Source organism: Myotis yumanensis, unplaced genomic scaffold (genome assembly GCF_028538775.1).
Source record: "Myotis yumanensis isolate MYYU_CA2020_CCGP unplaced genomic scaffold, mMyoYum1.0.hap1 SCAF_5, whole genome shotgun sequence".
Classification (NCBI taxonomy): Eukaryota; Metazoa; Chordata; class Mammalia; order Chiroptera; family Vespertilionidae; genus Myotis; species Myotis yumanensis.
Window position 1 is genome coordinate 28,284,796 of NW_027223756.1, and position 16,845 is coordinate 28,301,640.

The 16,845-nt window shown below is 42.5% G+C and overlaps 2 protein-coding genes across 2 annotated transcripts; both read right to left on the reverse strand.

Moving 5' to 3' along the window:
• Window positions 1-7,875: 7,875 nt before the first annotated feature.
• LOC139010398 (protocadherin beta-17-like) lies at window positions 7,876-11,100 on the reverse strand. Its single transcript, XM_070414785.1, has one exon. The coding sequence runs from the start codon at window positions 11,096-11,098 to the stop codon at window positions 8,708-8,710; it is 2,391 nt and encodes a 796-aa protein (XP_070270886.1). The 5' UTR covers window positions 11,099-11,100; the 3' UTR covers window positions 7,876-8,707.
• Window positions 11,101-13,760: 2,660 nt separating this feature from the next.
• PCDHB6 (protocadherin beta 6) lies at window positions 13,761-16,445 on the reverse strand. Its single transcript, XM_070414787.1, has one exon. It carries the CDS (start codon window positions 16,144-16,146, stop codon window positions 13,777-13,779), a length of 2,370 nt encoding a protein of 789 aa, XP_070270888.1. The 5' UTR covers window positions 16,147-16,445; the 3' UTR covers window positions 13,761-13,776.
• Window positions 16,446-16,845: the final 400 nt, after the last annotated feature.

Here is a 16,845-nt window from a genome sequence, read left to right on the forward strand (position 1 = left end):
TCATTTTTGTTCATAGGGAGAGTTTCAAGGTATCTATTTACTTATCTTTTAAAACTCACTTCTTCAAAATAATACATAACCTTGGTTCAAAAATCTAATAGTACTAAGAGGTGTATAATAAAATACAATAGTTTTCTGCCTCTTTCCTCCTCACTTTCCTGTTCTGTTTCCAATAGGCAGTCAATTTTAACTTTTAGTTATTTCTTGTCCTACTAATCTGTATTCTGCTATATTTTGATTAATTCATTTTAGACATTATCAGTTGACTCTATTATGTTGGGTTCTGTTTTAGCTCTTATACACTTTCAAGGAACTTTAATGTCTTCTTTCACTCAGTATCATTATAAGAGCATTGCTGTGTCTTAATTATATTTTTTTCTCACTTTTTTCTTGAGGTTAACGATTGCTTTGCTTTTTCATTTACTTGGTTTTCTTTATATATATATATATATATATATATATATATATATATATATATATATATATTTAATGTATTCTTCCCACTCTTCTAACTGCCTCTCAGTACAATTTTGCACATGGTCATTCCAATATCTCCCCAAATATGAATTTTCCCTTAGATTGGGTGGGTGGTATCTACATCTGCTGCACAGCTATCGCTCTGGGATTTCCCTTTGTTATCATTCTTGGAATTTTTCTTTGCCTTTTATTCTGGTTGGATCTCCTTTTTCTAGGATTTTATCTCTTCTTTTATTTGTTTGTTTATTTGGTAGCGTTAATAGGTCACATCATCCAATAGTTTCATCCAATTCATATGTGCCAGGGGACTTGATGATGATATCCTTCAAAATGCCTGTCTCAGACACATCCAACCTGGACTAGTCTATATTGATACACAGCTGTCATCTTGGGATCATCCTTCAACATCACCTAGAGATTCATTTCACCTCTATTCTGTTTTTGATCCTCTTTCTATTTCTTCAGACTTCCTCTCTCTTAGATTACCCATTCATTTTAATATCTTCCAGTAGAGAATGGTAGATGAGAGTTAAATTATGTTGTGACCTTAAGTGTATTAAATTATTTTAACTTTACCCTCAAACTTGATTGGAAGTTTGATTGATTATAGAGTTTTAGGTTGAAAATAATTTTCATAATTTAAAAATATTTTGTCAATGAGCCCCTTAAATCAATGTCTTTGTTAAGAAGTCGAAAGTGAATGGTATTTTATATCTTCTATATGTGTCCTGTATTTTTATTTCTTGTTGTAGTATGTTGTCACTGTCCAAATTTAACACTGATGTGTCTTGGTTTGAGCTTATTTTCATCCATTGTACAGGAAAATTGGTAAACTCTTTCAACTAGGAAACTAATTTCCTACAGCTCTTAGACATTTTCTTGAATTACTTCATTGAAATTCTTCTGCTCCTTTTATTTTTGGAATTACTACAATTCAGATGTTGGACCTCTGCTATGGACTCTTATTTTTTTGTGTTTTTTTCCTCTCCTGTTTGATATTTTTAAATACTTTTGCAATATTACCTGGGATATTTTCTTAATTCTGTCTTCAAGCCCTTCTATTAAAACTTCCATTTATTACATTCATACTTTACAAGGGCCCTCTTTCTGTACTTATTTCTTAGATGCAATAACTTCTTTTCTCACCTGTTATTAATAGCAGGTAGTTTATTCTTAAATCTTTAGTTGTTTGCTTTGCCTGTTCTCAATAAACCTTGATTTCTAAAATATGCATGTAAGCCTCACAATTTCTCTATTCATTCTTTGGTTCTTAGCTTAAGTATCACTTTCTTAAAAGCTTACTATATCAGCTAGAATTACATTCTACGTAATTTCTACATATGAATATGTTCTATATAATTTCAGCCTGAAGCTATAGACAAGCCCATAACAACAATAGCTTACACGATATAGAATTTTATTTTTCTCTCATAAAAGAAAACTAGTGGCTGACTTGGGCTCCATATCTGGAACCCAGTCTTGTTCCATCTTGTTGCTTTACCATCTTCAGGACATGGCCTTCACCTCATAGTCCAAGACAACTGTCTAATATCCAGCCATTAAATTTCTATTCAGACTAACAAATAGGAGAAAGAAAAGACTGCACCTTCCTTTGTAAAGACTACTTTCATGAAGTATTCCATGGCACTAGGGGTTAGTATCGCTCTCTGGCTGTAACTAGTTACAAGACCACTCCCACTCACAACAGTGGTTGGAAAATATAATCTATAACACACATATCCACATGGGCAGCTAAAACATTGGAGGTATATTTGTCATAAATAAGGGGAGGAGAGACATATATTTGAGTACAATTAGTAGTATATATCATACCCACTCAGATCACACCTGTAGCCCGTATTGCCAGTAGAAACAGATAGGGTCAAATAAATTGATTTAATTAGTTATTAGCAGAGCATATGATTTTATTTCTTCATATTGGTGGTGTGTTTTGTAGCCAAAAGAGTTCTTTTTTTACTGAAAGCTTAGCCCTCAAAGCAATAAAGTAATAAATTCAATTGCTGGGACAAGACCCTTTGAATCAATGATGCTTCCCAAGCATGTATAGTATCTGTATCTATTCTATTTCCTTTTAAAACTTTAAAAACATCCTGAACCAAGGATATGTTTGTTGATCTTAGAGAGAGAGAGAGAGGGAGAGGGGGGGTGCAAAACTCCCATATGTGCTCTGACCCTCATGGGGATCACCAGCATCCTAGGTATGTGCCATGAATCAAACCCACAACCTTTTTGGTGTATGGGATGATTTTCCAACCAACTGAACCACTTGGTGAGGGTGCCCATTTTTTTATGAAAGCCTGTAATATGGGGTAAACAGTGTGTCAGGATAACAAAACTTATTATAAGCCCACAGAGCTTTTGAAAATATTTGCCATCAAGCTTTGACCTGAAGCTATTTGGGGTTAAAGAAATATAAATCAAGGCTCAAGGCCAACCAAAGGTGCAGCATATTATGGGAAGACCCTCCCCATTTTAAAGGGCCCTACAGGGCTACATCAACAATATAAAAGCGGTATAACACCAACAAATCTAAACCTGACCCCTTCCTCCAACTCCAGGGAATTATATAGAAGGATCCCTGGTGTTAAGTAGAGAAGAAAAAGAAAAGAAACCATGCCTGGGAATTTGTGCCTAGGTTTGGTCCTCATGTGTGTTTGTATTTTGAATATTCATAAATTGAGTTTCAAGGAACCTCAAACCATAAATTTGGTTTGCGGTGGTCCCCTACTGATAGTGTTTCTAGAATCCTGGCTGAAACTACTGAAAATCTGGACCATACAGCCTAGGCTTTGAGGACACCTTACAAATAAATATTTAAGGGTAATCAACCATATAAGTCACAAAAAAATAAAGACAACATGAATAAGAAGAATCAGAAACAATGCAGCAAAAATTGACCCACACAAACTTCACATATTGGAAGTATCAGATTTAGAAACCAGTTATACATAGTAGATATAAATAAACAAATGACATACTTGAAAATACCTGTGTGAAACAGACTGAAAGGGTACACTGAGTTCCAGAAAAAAAGTGACACAAAATTATCAAAATCAAGACATAACCTGAGAAAGACAATGAAGTTTAAAAATAGAAAATAAGTAACCTATAGGTAATGAAAATAGGCTTCAGACTTAATCCTCATCAACATTTAATACTAGAATACAATGGAAATCTCTACCAGGTTCTGAAGGAAAGAAATTATGGTTCAATAATTTTATACCTAGCTAAGATGTTGGTCAAATATAAAGAAAACAATGCAGCAACTGGGGAAAAAATCATAAAACATTTCATTAGCATTCATGAGAGCTTATTGAAAAGAACTACTTAAGAATGAAATGTAGCCTACTTATAGAAAAATATAGAGAAACTATGATGAAATGACTAATGTAATATTTGATGTCAACAAATCTGTGAGGAAAAGAAAGTTGACTGAAAAATTTTATGCCCAGAAAAATTGTACTTCTCAAGTATGTGAGAATTTAAGACATACAGCATGTAGCCCTGCTGGTGTGGCTCAGTTTGTTGGAGCATGCCCCATACACCAAAAGGTGGAAGGTTTGATTCTGGGTCAGGGCACATACCCAGGTTGCCCTGGGTTCTATCCTCTGATCGGGAGTGTATGGAAGGCAACCAGTCTCCTCCCTCATATCTCTCTCTCTCTTCTCTCTCTCTCTCTCTCTCTCTCTCTCTCTCTCTCTCTCTCTCTCTCTCTCCTTTAAAGAACTACATCAGATGAAATACAGCAAACCAAAGGATGAAAAAATAGAAATGACTGAGGTCTGGGAAAGCTGGGATAAAATAACAGTGAAGACTGCATCTCATTCCGTTTGGGCACACCAATTTATCTCAATTCCCTCCTGAAACCTCATCTAAGCAATAGAGAGCAAAAATTTAAAATAAATGGACCTATAAAGACAAAACAAATGGGAGAAAAGTAAACAGCAGAGAGACAAGTCAAGGAATGCCTTCAAAATACTAGCAGCAAATAATTCCTAACTTAAAATTCTATACCAAACAAAATAGAAACTTGATTTTCTAACATCTGAAATTTTCACATGTTCAAAAAATTAATAAATGTATTACCAAATAGTCTTCAGAACTCAAGGCAGTAAACCTAAAAGGAGGAAGATATAAAGTCCAGAAAATGAAATTAAATTCAGGAGACAAAAGAAATTCCCAGAATGATGGATAAAGCAAGTTCCAAACTGCCAGCTATACAACAGGTCTACAGAGCAAATAATATACAATTGAGCAGGAGTCTGGATAGCTCCAGGATGGCTCCAAGAAAAAATAATGGAACTGAGAGATTTCTTGGTGAGTTTAATAATACAATGAGGAGAGGGAATCGAAGATGGCGGCATAGGTAAAACACCAGAGACTGCCGCCGTGGACAACCACTTCAAAAATACAACTAAAAGTCGGAGCGGACATCAACCAGAACCACGGGAAGGCTGGCTGAGGAAAGTCTCTTCAACTAGAAGCAAGAACAACAGCATTCCTACGCTCAGCGGAGGCGCAGTGTGGAAAATTTAAAGGTACGGCGGTGCGGTGGTGAGGGTGCGCGCGCAAAGCGGGCTGGCGGCTGAGGGCGCGATTGTCGTTTTCAATCAGGAGCGAATCTCAGACTCTGGGCTACAGATCCCGGCGAGTCTCTAGGGACCCAGACTCAAACGGGAGAAGCGGGACTGTCTGGCTACGGCCCCTCCGAGGTTTGCAGCGGTTGTTGGGACAGAGAGGCAGAGCCCCTGGGGACCATTTGCCGACCGCCTCAGGCAAGGGCTGGACTAGCACCTCCCCTGAGGACTGAAGTTTTCCCACAGCTGATTTCCACCGCCAGTCGGCCTGAAGGTCAAATCCCTCTAGTGTTAACTACAACAATTAAGGCTTGGCTAGAACAAGACTGCGCACAGAGACCACAAGGGGGTGCACCAAGAAAGCATAAAAGATGCGGAGACAAAAAAACATGACAAATGGAGGATATGGAGCTAAGAATCGCAATTTTGAGGGCTTGCCATAAATTTGTGCAGAGCCTCACGAAAACTAATGAGACCCTCGATGCTACGATAAAGAAATTAGAAAGTAAGCATACACGGACTGAAATAAAGAATATTATACCCAATAGCAGACCAGAGGAGTGCAAGAATCAAACCAAAGATTCGACAAAAAACACCCAATTGGAAAAGCATAATGAAAAAAGAATCCAAAAGTGTGAAGACAGCGTAAGGAGCCTCTGGGACAGCTTTAAGCGGACTAATATCAGAGTCATTGGAGTCCCAGAAGATGAGAGACAGCAAGATATTGAAAACCTATTTCAAGAAATAATGGCAGAAAACTTCCCCCACCTAGTGAAAGAAATGGACTTACAGGTCCAAGAAGCGAAGAGAACCCCAAACAAAAGGAATCCAAAGAGGACCACACCAAGACACATCATCATTAAAATGCCAAGAGCAAAAGACAAAGAGAAAATCTTAAAAGCAGCAAGAGAAAGAGGCTCAATTACCTACAAGGGAATACCCATACGACTGTCAGCTGATTTCTCAACAGAAACTTTGCAGGCCAGAAGGGAATGGCAAGAAATATTCAAAGTGCTGAATACCAAGAACCTACAACCAAGATTACTTTATCCAGCAAAGCTATCATTCAGAATTGAAGGTCAGATAAAGAGCTTCACAGATAAGGAAAAACTAAAGGAGTTCATCACCGCCAAACCAGTATTATATGAAATGCTGAAAGGTATCCTTTAAGAAGAGGAAGAAGAAAAAGGTAAAGATACAAATTATGAACAACAAATATGCATCTATCAACAAATAAATCTAAGAATCAAGTGAATAAATAACCTGATGTACAGAATGAACTGGTGACTATAATGAATCAGGGACATAGAAAGGGAATGGACTGACTATTCTTGGGGGGGAAAGGGGAATGGGAGATTCGGGAAGAGACTGGACAAAAATCATGCACCTATGGATGAACTCAGTGGGTGGGGAGTGAGGGTGGAGGGTGGGGTGGGAGCTGGAAGGAGGGGAGTTATGGGGGGAAAAAAGAGGAACAAATGTAATAATCTGAACAATAAAGATTTAAAAAAATAATAATAATAATAATACAATGAGGAGTTTTAGACTTTAGAAAGTATAGGGAGAAGTTAAAAATCTGTACATTGAAAAGTAAAGCGAAAATGAGGCAAAGAAAAGAAACAAAATCTCAGTACATCATGAGGTTCAATTGTAAGCAATATTTCCATAGTCATAATTATATAAACATTATTAAAACAGAATTTTATATAATATTGCTATGAGAGAGGAATGGGTAGAAAAAATATGCAAGTATGTGTGTGTGTGCACATGCCCCTAAAGAAAAGTAAATGGATAATATCTAAAATTTGAATGAAAGCATTTTATAAGCATATTGTTTAGAAATATGGAAGTAAATATCATGGAAACACAGTGAAATGCTTCAAAAGGTGTTACATCTGTACAGACTTGAGTAATATTGAAAACTTTGTAGCACCATATAACAAATTAAATGTCTACAGCATAAAATGTCAAAACAATTATGACAATTACCCTTTTAATATACATTTTATATGTTATATGCATATATACTAATATAATAAAAAGTCTAAAGTAAGGTGAGAAGAGGGTAAAAGTGTAAGGTTTGACTTGCTCATTTTATTTATTTATTTTTTAAAATATATTTTATTGATTTTTTACAGAGAGGAAGGAGAGGGATCGAGAGTTAGAAACATTGATGAGAGAGAAACATCGATCAGCTGCCTCCTGCATACCTCCCACTGGGGATGTGCCCACAACCAAGGTACATGCCCCCGACTGGAATCGAACCTGGGACCTTTCAGTCCACAGGCCGACACTCTATCCACTGAGCCAAACCGGTCAGGGCTTGACTTGCTCATTTTAAAGTAGGCTGTTAAATTATGTTAATATATTAATATTGTTTTTAACCTTATAGGGATTATCTAATTAAGCTCAAGCAAGTTCTATAGTTTCATATAATGAGTTCTACAGTCTCATCATATGCAAATAAAATCTGATAGTTTTCATTATAGAGCTAGCCATGCATTATAGTTCCAGTTTACAATATTGTTTCCATCTATTAACTTATATTAAATCATAGAAATAATTTTAGAATGATGTTGACTTAATATTAATAACTGCTTTTGAGTGCTGGCATAATGATGTTAATTTGCTTTCTTCTTTCTTATTGAATATATTTGAATCATGTGTATATTAAAAGAATGAGAATCATTTACATACTCAAAACCATTTATTATAAAAAGGTAATCATAAGTCTACCAATATTTTTCTACTTTTTTCTATTTAACAGGAATTGAATCATTTAAAATTATAGCAGATGGTCTAACTAAATGCTCTCAATTTTGAAAGAAAATACTCAACTTAGAAAACATCCAGCTAAAATATTAGTTCATTTGAAAATCTATGGCAGTGTTTCTAAAACAACATTACAGGAATCAAATAATTTACAAGGTCACAGTAATTTTTGCATAAATGAAAATTATTTTTTCAAACTAAAAGCCATCATTTACATTAGTTAGACTCATGCTGATGACAATCATTAAACACAATTCTCTTAATCATAACAAATATCAGTGAACAAGCTAAAATATCAGGAATCTGAAAACATTGATAACTTCCAAAAATCTTACCCCGAAATCCCGAGAAACACCAGTGCTCTGCTATTGTAGGATCATGCAAAATGTGAGGGAGAAAACCTGACAAAACAACAAAAACACCTAGAGATTCAGAATATGAAATACTCCAACAGGTTGCAATAACTATAAATATGGCAATAATTATGAATGTGTGAATATGTAAGCCCTTCTGTGAATGCAAGGGTTGGGAAATACCCGAATGTATATTATCATTTATCAGGCCTTGTCAAGGTGAGATTCCTGATTGAACTCAAAATTATTTGTAAAGTTAGAGTTTTCCTCGGTGTCCCTACCAGCCCCTTCACCCATAAACTTGCCAACAGCTGGTTTGAGGAACATGAACTCACTCGCTCCTAAGCTTCTGTTCAGACACACCTCATACTGGTCCCCATGCCACTGACACCCAAAAGGGAAATCCAGGCTATACTTAAAGTTAGGATTTTTGTCCATGACGCTCTCAAACTCTGTACCTGGAGGAACTAAAGATCTTACAGAAGACACTGCATCATGATGCGATTCCTAATTGATTCCGAAGTGATTCTGGAAGGTGGCATTTTCCTCTATTTCTTCATTAGTGCCCTGGGGTAGGAGGTTAGGGATAATAGGCTTCAAGAATTTGAACTCATTTGATCCGGAGACTCCAGTCAGACACACCTCATACTGGTAGCTCTGGGACAGGGTCCCTGCGCCGCTGACGTCCACCAGGTGGCCCGGAAAGTGGCCCTCAGGCACCGAACAGCCACCCACCCAGCCGGCCCTGCTCCGCCTGCACAGCCGCACCGCGATGAACGCCAGCACCGAGAACAGGAACAGCGACGACACCGACGCCAACGCGATGACCAGGTACACGGTCAGCGGGTCGGCCTGCGCCTGGTCGGCCGCCGCTTCGGGCAGCGGCAGGTAGGGCTGCGAGAAGCCATCCACCAGCAGCACGTGCAGCGTGACGCTGGCAGACAGCGCGGGCTCGCCATTGTCCTTGACCAGCACCAGCAGCCTGTGCTTGGCCGCGTCGCGCTCGCTCAGCAGCCGCGCCGTGCGCACCTCGCCATTGTGCGCCCACACGCCGAACAGCCCGGGCTCCGTGGCCTTGAGCAGCTGGAACGACAGCCAGGCGTTCTGGCCCGAGTCCGCGTCCACCGCCACCACCTTGCTCACCAGGTAGCCCGGCTCGGCCGCCCTGGGCACCAGCTCGGTGCAGGGCGCGGAGCCGTTCTGCAGCGGGTACAGCACGAAGGGCGCGTTGTCGTTGGCGTCCAGCACCTGCACGCGCACCAGCGCCTGGCTGCTCAGCGCGGGGGACCCGCGGTCCGTGGCGCCCACGCGGAACTCGAACGCCTGCAGCGCCTCGAAGTCCAGCGCCCTCAGGGCGAACAGGTGGCCGTTGTCCGCGTTGATGGACACCAGCGAGGCCAGGGGCAGCTGCGGGTCGAGGGGCGGCAGCAGCGAGTAGGTGAGCTGGGCGTTGGCGCCCGCGTCTCTGTCTGTGGCGCTGACGCTGCCGATGTGCAGGGTGGGGCTGTTGTTCTCGCGGAGGAACAGGGTGTAGGAGGTTTGGGTGAAGGCGGGGGCGTTGTCGTTGACGTCGGAGACCAGCAGGGTGATGTTGTGCTGGGTGTTCAGCCTGGGGGTCCCCATGTCGGTGACGGTGATGGTGATGTTGTACTCGGCCTGATTCTCTCTGTCCAGCGCTCCTTCTGTTACCAAGGTGTAGAAATTTTCTACAGTAAGTTTCAGTAGGAAGGGGAGATGGTCTTGGATGAAACAAGTCATTTTGCCATTGTCTCCAGAGTCTGGATCTGAAATTCCAAAAACAGCTACCACAGCGTCTGGGGTGTTTTCTGGGATGTCACTGATGAGTAATGACATGGTCAGTTCCGGGGCGTTGTCATTTATATCCATCACTTCTATGGCGACGGTGCATTTCCCAGAAAGGCCTCCGCCGTCTGAGGCCTCAATTTCCATACGGTAAGACCGAATTTCCTCAAAATCCAGCATTCTTTTTAACCGAAGTTCTCCTGTGACTGCGTTTATTTCAAACACCTGAGCGGCCTGATTTGATGATTGGAAAAACGAGTAGGAGAGCTCGCCATGGGTCCCAGCATCTAAATCTCTAGCGGAGACAGTGATGACAAGGGAGCCTACAGGGCTGTTCTCTGGGACCTGCACCTCATAGAGCAGCTGAGCAAACTCGGGGGCGTTGTCATTTATGTCCAGGACTGCAACGACAACCTGGGAAGTCCCAGTCCTGGGCGGCGACCCACCATCCAGCGCCGTGAGGGTTAACCTGAGCTCTGACTGCTCTTCACGGTCCAGTGTTTTGTCCAGCACCAGCTCGGGGTATCTCCTGCCATCGCTGTGACTGCGAGTGAAAAGGTGGAAATGAGGGTTGGTGCTAATGGTGTAGTTCTGAACTGTGTTGCTGCCCACGTCTAAATCCTGAGCTGTTTTCAAAGGAATTGCAGTCCCAGGATGGCTGCTTTCCGGGATTTTCAGGAGGATTTCCTGTTCCAAGAATTCTGGGGCATGGTCATTTACATCTCGGAGCTGGAGTTCCCCTTGAATAAACTGCAGCGGGCTTTTCAGTAACACCTGGAAATGCAGTATACACGGGTCCGTGTCACCACACAACTCTTCCCGGTCCAATTTTTCTTTGAGGAGCAAATACCCACTCTTCTGCTCGAGCTGCAAATGCTGTCTGTTCCCTTTGGATAGAATCCGGGCGCCACGCGCGGCCAGCTCCCCTAAGCCCAGACCCAGATCTTTTGCGAGGTTGGCCACAAAAGAGCCGCTCTCCCTCTCTTCTAGAACGGAATAGTTAATGGTCGCACCGCCCGCCTCCCACAATAGTAACAGAATAATAATGGCCGTCACTTGCCTTTTCCGGGGCGCTTTGGCGAGCGGCGTCTCCATCCTTCCTCCTCGTCCAAAAGATCCAGTATTAAATCACAAAATGATTGCTTTGCAGCCAACTCTGCTATCTTAGTTCAATAATCTTGAGTCAGTTCCTAACATTGACTGACGTGGGGATGGGGATAGCGGCCTCTCTGAAACCCTCTAGCCCCGGTGGTGTAAAATGCTTCCTTTGCAAGCTGTCGGAGACGGCTTTACGGCTTTACGTAGTCTTGGAATCGTGGAGAGGTTTTTACTCTCTTGTCCTGCAGCGCCACCCAGCGTTCTGTTTTACAACTTCAGGTAGTTTTCATTTCAAAGCACAAAGAGCAAAAAACCGCGCTGAATGCCTTTTTGGGTACTCCTTTCCCCCTCACCTATGATGCAGTGTTGTTCAGGTAGCTAGCAGTAGTTGTGAGAGCAAAGTAATACCTATTTATCTATATTCATCTTCTTTCTAAAGGTACAATTTCATTATTCAAAACTCGGCTGAAGACAAATTCATTGAGTCATTCAAAAGTATTTCACTGTGCAGGAAATTTCCTAGCTTCTGGAGATGAAACGGGAAACACAAAAATTCTTGCTCTTGAGGAGCTTACATTCTATTACCAAAATACTCATTTGTTCTGTTGTGTTAGAAGTTATGAATTTTTAAATCCAAACAAATGGGAATGTACCTGTATCTCCTGGTGGGGGGGGGGGGGGGAGATGTTGTATTGTCAGTCTTTGAGCTACATAGCCTTTGAGAATTTTTTTTTCCTTCATAAACTCCTTGTGTGCACAGCCTGTAACGTTCAGAGAAAATGCCCATTTATTTTATTAGAAGTCACTATAAGCTATGAGTTCAGGCAATGTCTTTGGAAGAACATGAAGAAGGCATAAAGTCAATGGAGTCAAAGATATACTTCCCAGGGGAGGGGTTTGACCTGTCAGCTTTGATGAGAGTCCATCCCCTGGGCCAATAGAGATAGGGCTATTGAAAAACACCACTGCATCAACTAAAGCCTTGGGAGTTGGAGTGAGAATGTCAGAATAAGCAGTTTCCCCCAAGGAAGAATGCTACTCCAAGGAGAAGGTAAGTATATGGGAATACAAAACAGTAAGTGTTCCCTACACTCATTGAGCCAATTGGTGATCATCCATGACATAAGAGCCATGGCAGTTCACTTCTTTGGATACAAAACACAGACAAACATAATTTAGTTACGCCCACTTCCATTTTAATTAAGGATAAAAATAAAATATTCTGCCCAGCTGCTGTGGCTCAGTGGTTGAGTGTAGACCTATGAACCAGGGGGTCATAGTTCAATTCCTGTCAGAGCACATGCCCAGGGTTTCAGGCTCTGTTTTTGGGCTTGATCCCAAGTGTGGGGCATGCAGGAGACAGCTGATCAATGATTCTCTCTCATCATTGTGGTTTCTGTCTCTCGCTCCCTCTCCCTTCCTCTCTGAAATCAATAAAATATTTTTTTAAAATAAAATTTTCACTCACTTGTCACTTTAGTGTAAATTGCCTAACTTTGATGGGAAATTGAAAAGAGGATTTTTTTCATAAAACATAACCAACACAAATAAGACCAAATATAGTTAAACTATTAAAGTAAATGATTTTATGGTTAATAAATATAAATAATGCATATGCAGAACAGGAAGGGAAAAACTGACATTCTCCAATAAACGGGCACTAATAACTTATGTAGTTCTCAGCAGATATTACATATATAGAAGTTTAAGAAACTAGGAGGAGCAGTTTGAAAAATATGATTTGGATTTTACTAAACAATATAATACCTATATATATGTTTCAAATAGTTGGATAAAGACAAGGAAATAAAATGTACTCTCAAGCATTTTATGTTCTGTAATAGAGTTTTGGGTTAATGGAAGATGTTTTCTAGAGGAAAAGTAAAAGAGTGATATTTAATAATTTCATTTATTGGCAAGGGTACTATAGTGTAGAAAGAATATTAGCATTTCTGTATCCCTTGGAAATTATTTTTTAAATTCACTATAGGAATGTTAACATTCAGAAAATGTTTGTTAAGCATTTATAATTGGTCTGGTCGGTGTTTTAAAAAGATCATCCTATTCTTACATGAAGCTCACAAACTGTAATTAAATGTGATGACAGTTTTGTAAAGTCTATATTCACAGAAAATATGTATTGGCTATTATGGTTACTGAAATATACATAAATATGACTGGCTATCTTATTATTTAGCCCTCTTTAGTGTATATCTTTATTTCATCACACTATAGGTGTTACCCCTAAATCAGACTTAAACTGGCAGATTAAATAATAACAATAATTTAAAAATTTTCTCTACATAGCAATAGTGATACCACTGTCACCAATAGTTAGAAATAGAATCACACTTAAGGACGTTGGAATATAATTTTTGTAAAAAGAGATAGATGATTAAATTTCAAAAATTTTAAATTATGCAAGTAAAAATTTACTTTTTATTCAGATTGTCAAATGTAGTAAAATATAATTTCAAAACTACTAAGCGTAATGTAGGAAAAATGCTGTTTATATGCAATATCTGAATTTCTTTTAATTTTACCCTAAGGAACAGTAGTAAAGTAATAAAAAAAAAAGGGACCATCAATAACATGTAACTTTAAGTTAAAAAGAGATTTTCAAACTTATTAAGTAGGGTTTAGCAGAATCATACAATACTTAACTGAATGGGAAGCTATTCCGAAAAGTAGGGTTTTCCTTCATTTCCTTCCCAAGTTTCTTGAGGAGGGAAGTTGGGGAGAATCGGCTTCAGGAACTTGAACTCGCTGGCCCCTGAGCCTCCCATCAGACACACCTCATACTGGTAGCTCTGGGACAGAGTCCCAGTACCGCTGACGTCCACCAGGTGGCCCGGAAAGTGGCCCTCAGGCACCGAGCAGCCACCCACCCAGGCGGCCCTGCTCCGCCTGCACAGCCGCACCGCGATGAACGCCAGCACCGAGAACAGGAACAGCGACGACACCGACGCCAACGCGATGACCAGGTACACGGTCAGCGGGTCGGCCTGCGCCTGGTCGGCCGCCACTTCCGGCAGCGGCAGGTAGGGCTGCGAGAAGCCATCCACCAGCAGCACGTGCAGCGTGACGCTGGCAGACAGCGCGGGCTCGCCATTGTCCTTGACCAGCACCAGCAGCCTGTGCTTGGCCGCGTCGCGCTCGCTCGGCAGCCGCGCCGTGCGCACCTCGCCATTGTGCGCCCACACGCCGAACAGCCCGGGCTCCGTGGCCTTGAGCAGCTGGAACGACAGCCAGGCGTTCTGGCCCGAGTCTGCGTCCACCGCCACCACCTTGCTCACCAGGTAGCCCGGCTCGGCCGCCCTGGGCACCAGCTCGGTGCAGGGCGCGGAGCCGTTCTGCAGCGGGTACAGCACGAAGGGCGCGTTGTCGTTGGCGTCCAGCACCTGCACGCGCACCAGCGCCTGGCTGCTCAGCGCGGGGGACCCGCGGTCCGTGGCGCCCACGCGGAACTCGAACGCCTGCAGCGCCTCGAAGTCCAGCGCCCTCAGGGCGAACAGGTGGCCGTTGTCCGCGTTGATGGACACCAGCGAGGCCAGGGGCAGCCGCGGGTCGTGGGGCGGCAGCAGCGAGTAGGTGAGCTGGGCGTTTGGGCCCGCGTCTCTGTCTGTGGCGCTGACGCTGCCGATGTGCAGGGCGGGGCTGTTGTTCTCGCGGAGGAACAGGGTGTAGGAGGTTTGGGTGAAGGCGGGGGCGTTGTCGTTGACGTCGGAGACCAGCAGGGTGATGTTGTGCTGGGTTTTCAGCCTGGGGGTCCCCATGTCGGTGACGGTGATGGTGATGTTGTACTCGGCCTGACTCTCTCTGTCCAGAGCTCCTTCTGTTACCAAGGTGTAGAAATTCTCCGCCGACGGTCTTAGAAGAAAGGGGAGATTATCATCTATAGAACAAATAACCTGTTGATTATGTCCAGAATCTGCATCTGATACACTGAAAACTGCCACTATCGTCTCTGGCAGGTTTTCAGGGATGGCGCTGCTGAGCGACGACATGGCCAATTCAGGGGCATTGTCATTCACGTCCAGAACCTTGATGACTATGGAACATTTTCCTGATAGTCCCCCGCCATCTGTGGCCTCAACATCCACGTGATAAGATTGAAATTCTTCAAAATCCAATGTTTTTCTCAGTCGAATTTCGCCTGTGATTGCGTTTATTTCGAAGGGTTGGTCAACGTCGTCGGTTTGAAGTAGGGCATAAGATACCTCTCCAAAGGATCCTGCATCTAAATCTCTCGCTGAGACGGTGATAACCAGAGAGCCCAGGGAGCTGTTTTCAGGGACTTGCGCCTCATAGAGTTCCTGAGCGAACTCTGGGGCGTTGTCATTGCTGTCCAAGACCCAGATCTGAATCTCTATGGTCCCTGACCGGGGCGGAGACCCCCCATCCAGCGCGGTGAGGGTTAGCCTGAGCTCAGGCTGCTCCTCACGGTCCAGCGCTTTGTCCAGCACCAGCTCCGGGAACTTCCTGCCGTCGCTGCGATTGCGGGTGAGAACGCGGAAGTGAGAATTGGAGCTGATTGTGTAGCTCTGAAGGCTGTTGCTACCCACGTCTAAATCCTGTGCCATTTTCAAAGGAAATATCTTTCCTGGCGCAGTGGTTTCTGATATTTTTAGGACCATATCTCTGGCCGGGAACTCCGGGGCGTGGTCATTTATATCTCCCACTTGCAAGGCAGCCTGGAAAAACTGCAAAGGATTTTCCAGTAACACCTGGAAGGGTAGCAAACACGGCTCAGTGGCGCCGCACAGCTCCTCCCGGTCCAGTTTCTCATTTAGCAGCAAATCATAGGTCTGTGGGTCAAGTTGCAAATGCTGTCTGTTCCCCTTGAAAACAACCCGTGCTCCCCGCGCAGCCAGCTCTCCCGTCCTGAGTCCCAGGTCCTTTGTCAAGTTGGCCACAAATGTGCCACTCTCTGTCTCCTCCAATACAGAATATTGTATGGATTCTGAACCCGCCTCCCACAAAAGCATCAATATAATGAAGGTTACCACTTGCCTTTTCTTGCGATGTCCTTTTGTCTGTGCCATGTCTATTGTTATGCCTGATTTCAGAGGAAAAGTCTTTTTTCACTCCCAATCACCACATCCACCGTCGACCCTCCAAAACGGCTTTGCTAAAGAGTTTCAAATTCGTTCTTTTAACTTCTCTGGCGACGACTGCCTTCCGGAACACGTCTATTTTGGCTTTAGCTTAAATGTGTCCAGTATTTTTTCTTGGGTTTCTCCGCGAAATGGCGTCCACCGGATCTGCAGAGCTTAGATTTAGTCTCTTAGCCTGTACTGCCACCACGCGTTCAAATTAATAACTTCATGAGGCGCTTGCCTCTCAACACAATTTCCAAAATCTGAGCGTTATAAGGACTTTCAGGTCGAGTGGATGTTTCTCAAACAGGAGTGTGTGAACCACTCGCATAAAGAATTACCTGGGAGTCTTAGGGTCCCCCCCCCGAGTTAATTCTGGGCTCCTCTCGGAATCTTGAATCAAATTCTCTGTTGGTGCTCATGGAAATCTGCACTTCAGTTTTTCTCAAGTTATTTTCATGCACACTAAGGTTTAATTGAGAATTACTCCCTCCTGAAATGTAAATTTTTTGTGATCAACTTTTATTCTTCAGCAGTGCAATTTCTCTCTGATGCACAATGTAATTTGTGAACACAGGAAATACACTGTGCAATGGTCCCAACAAACACATCAGCAAGCCATACAAAAGTGAAAAGTTGGTTAGC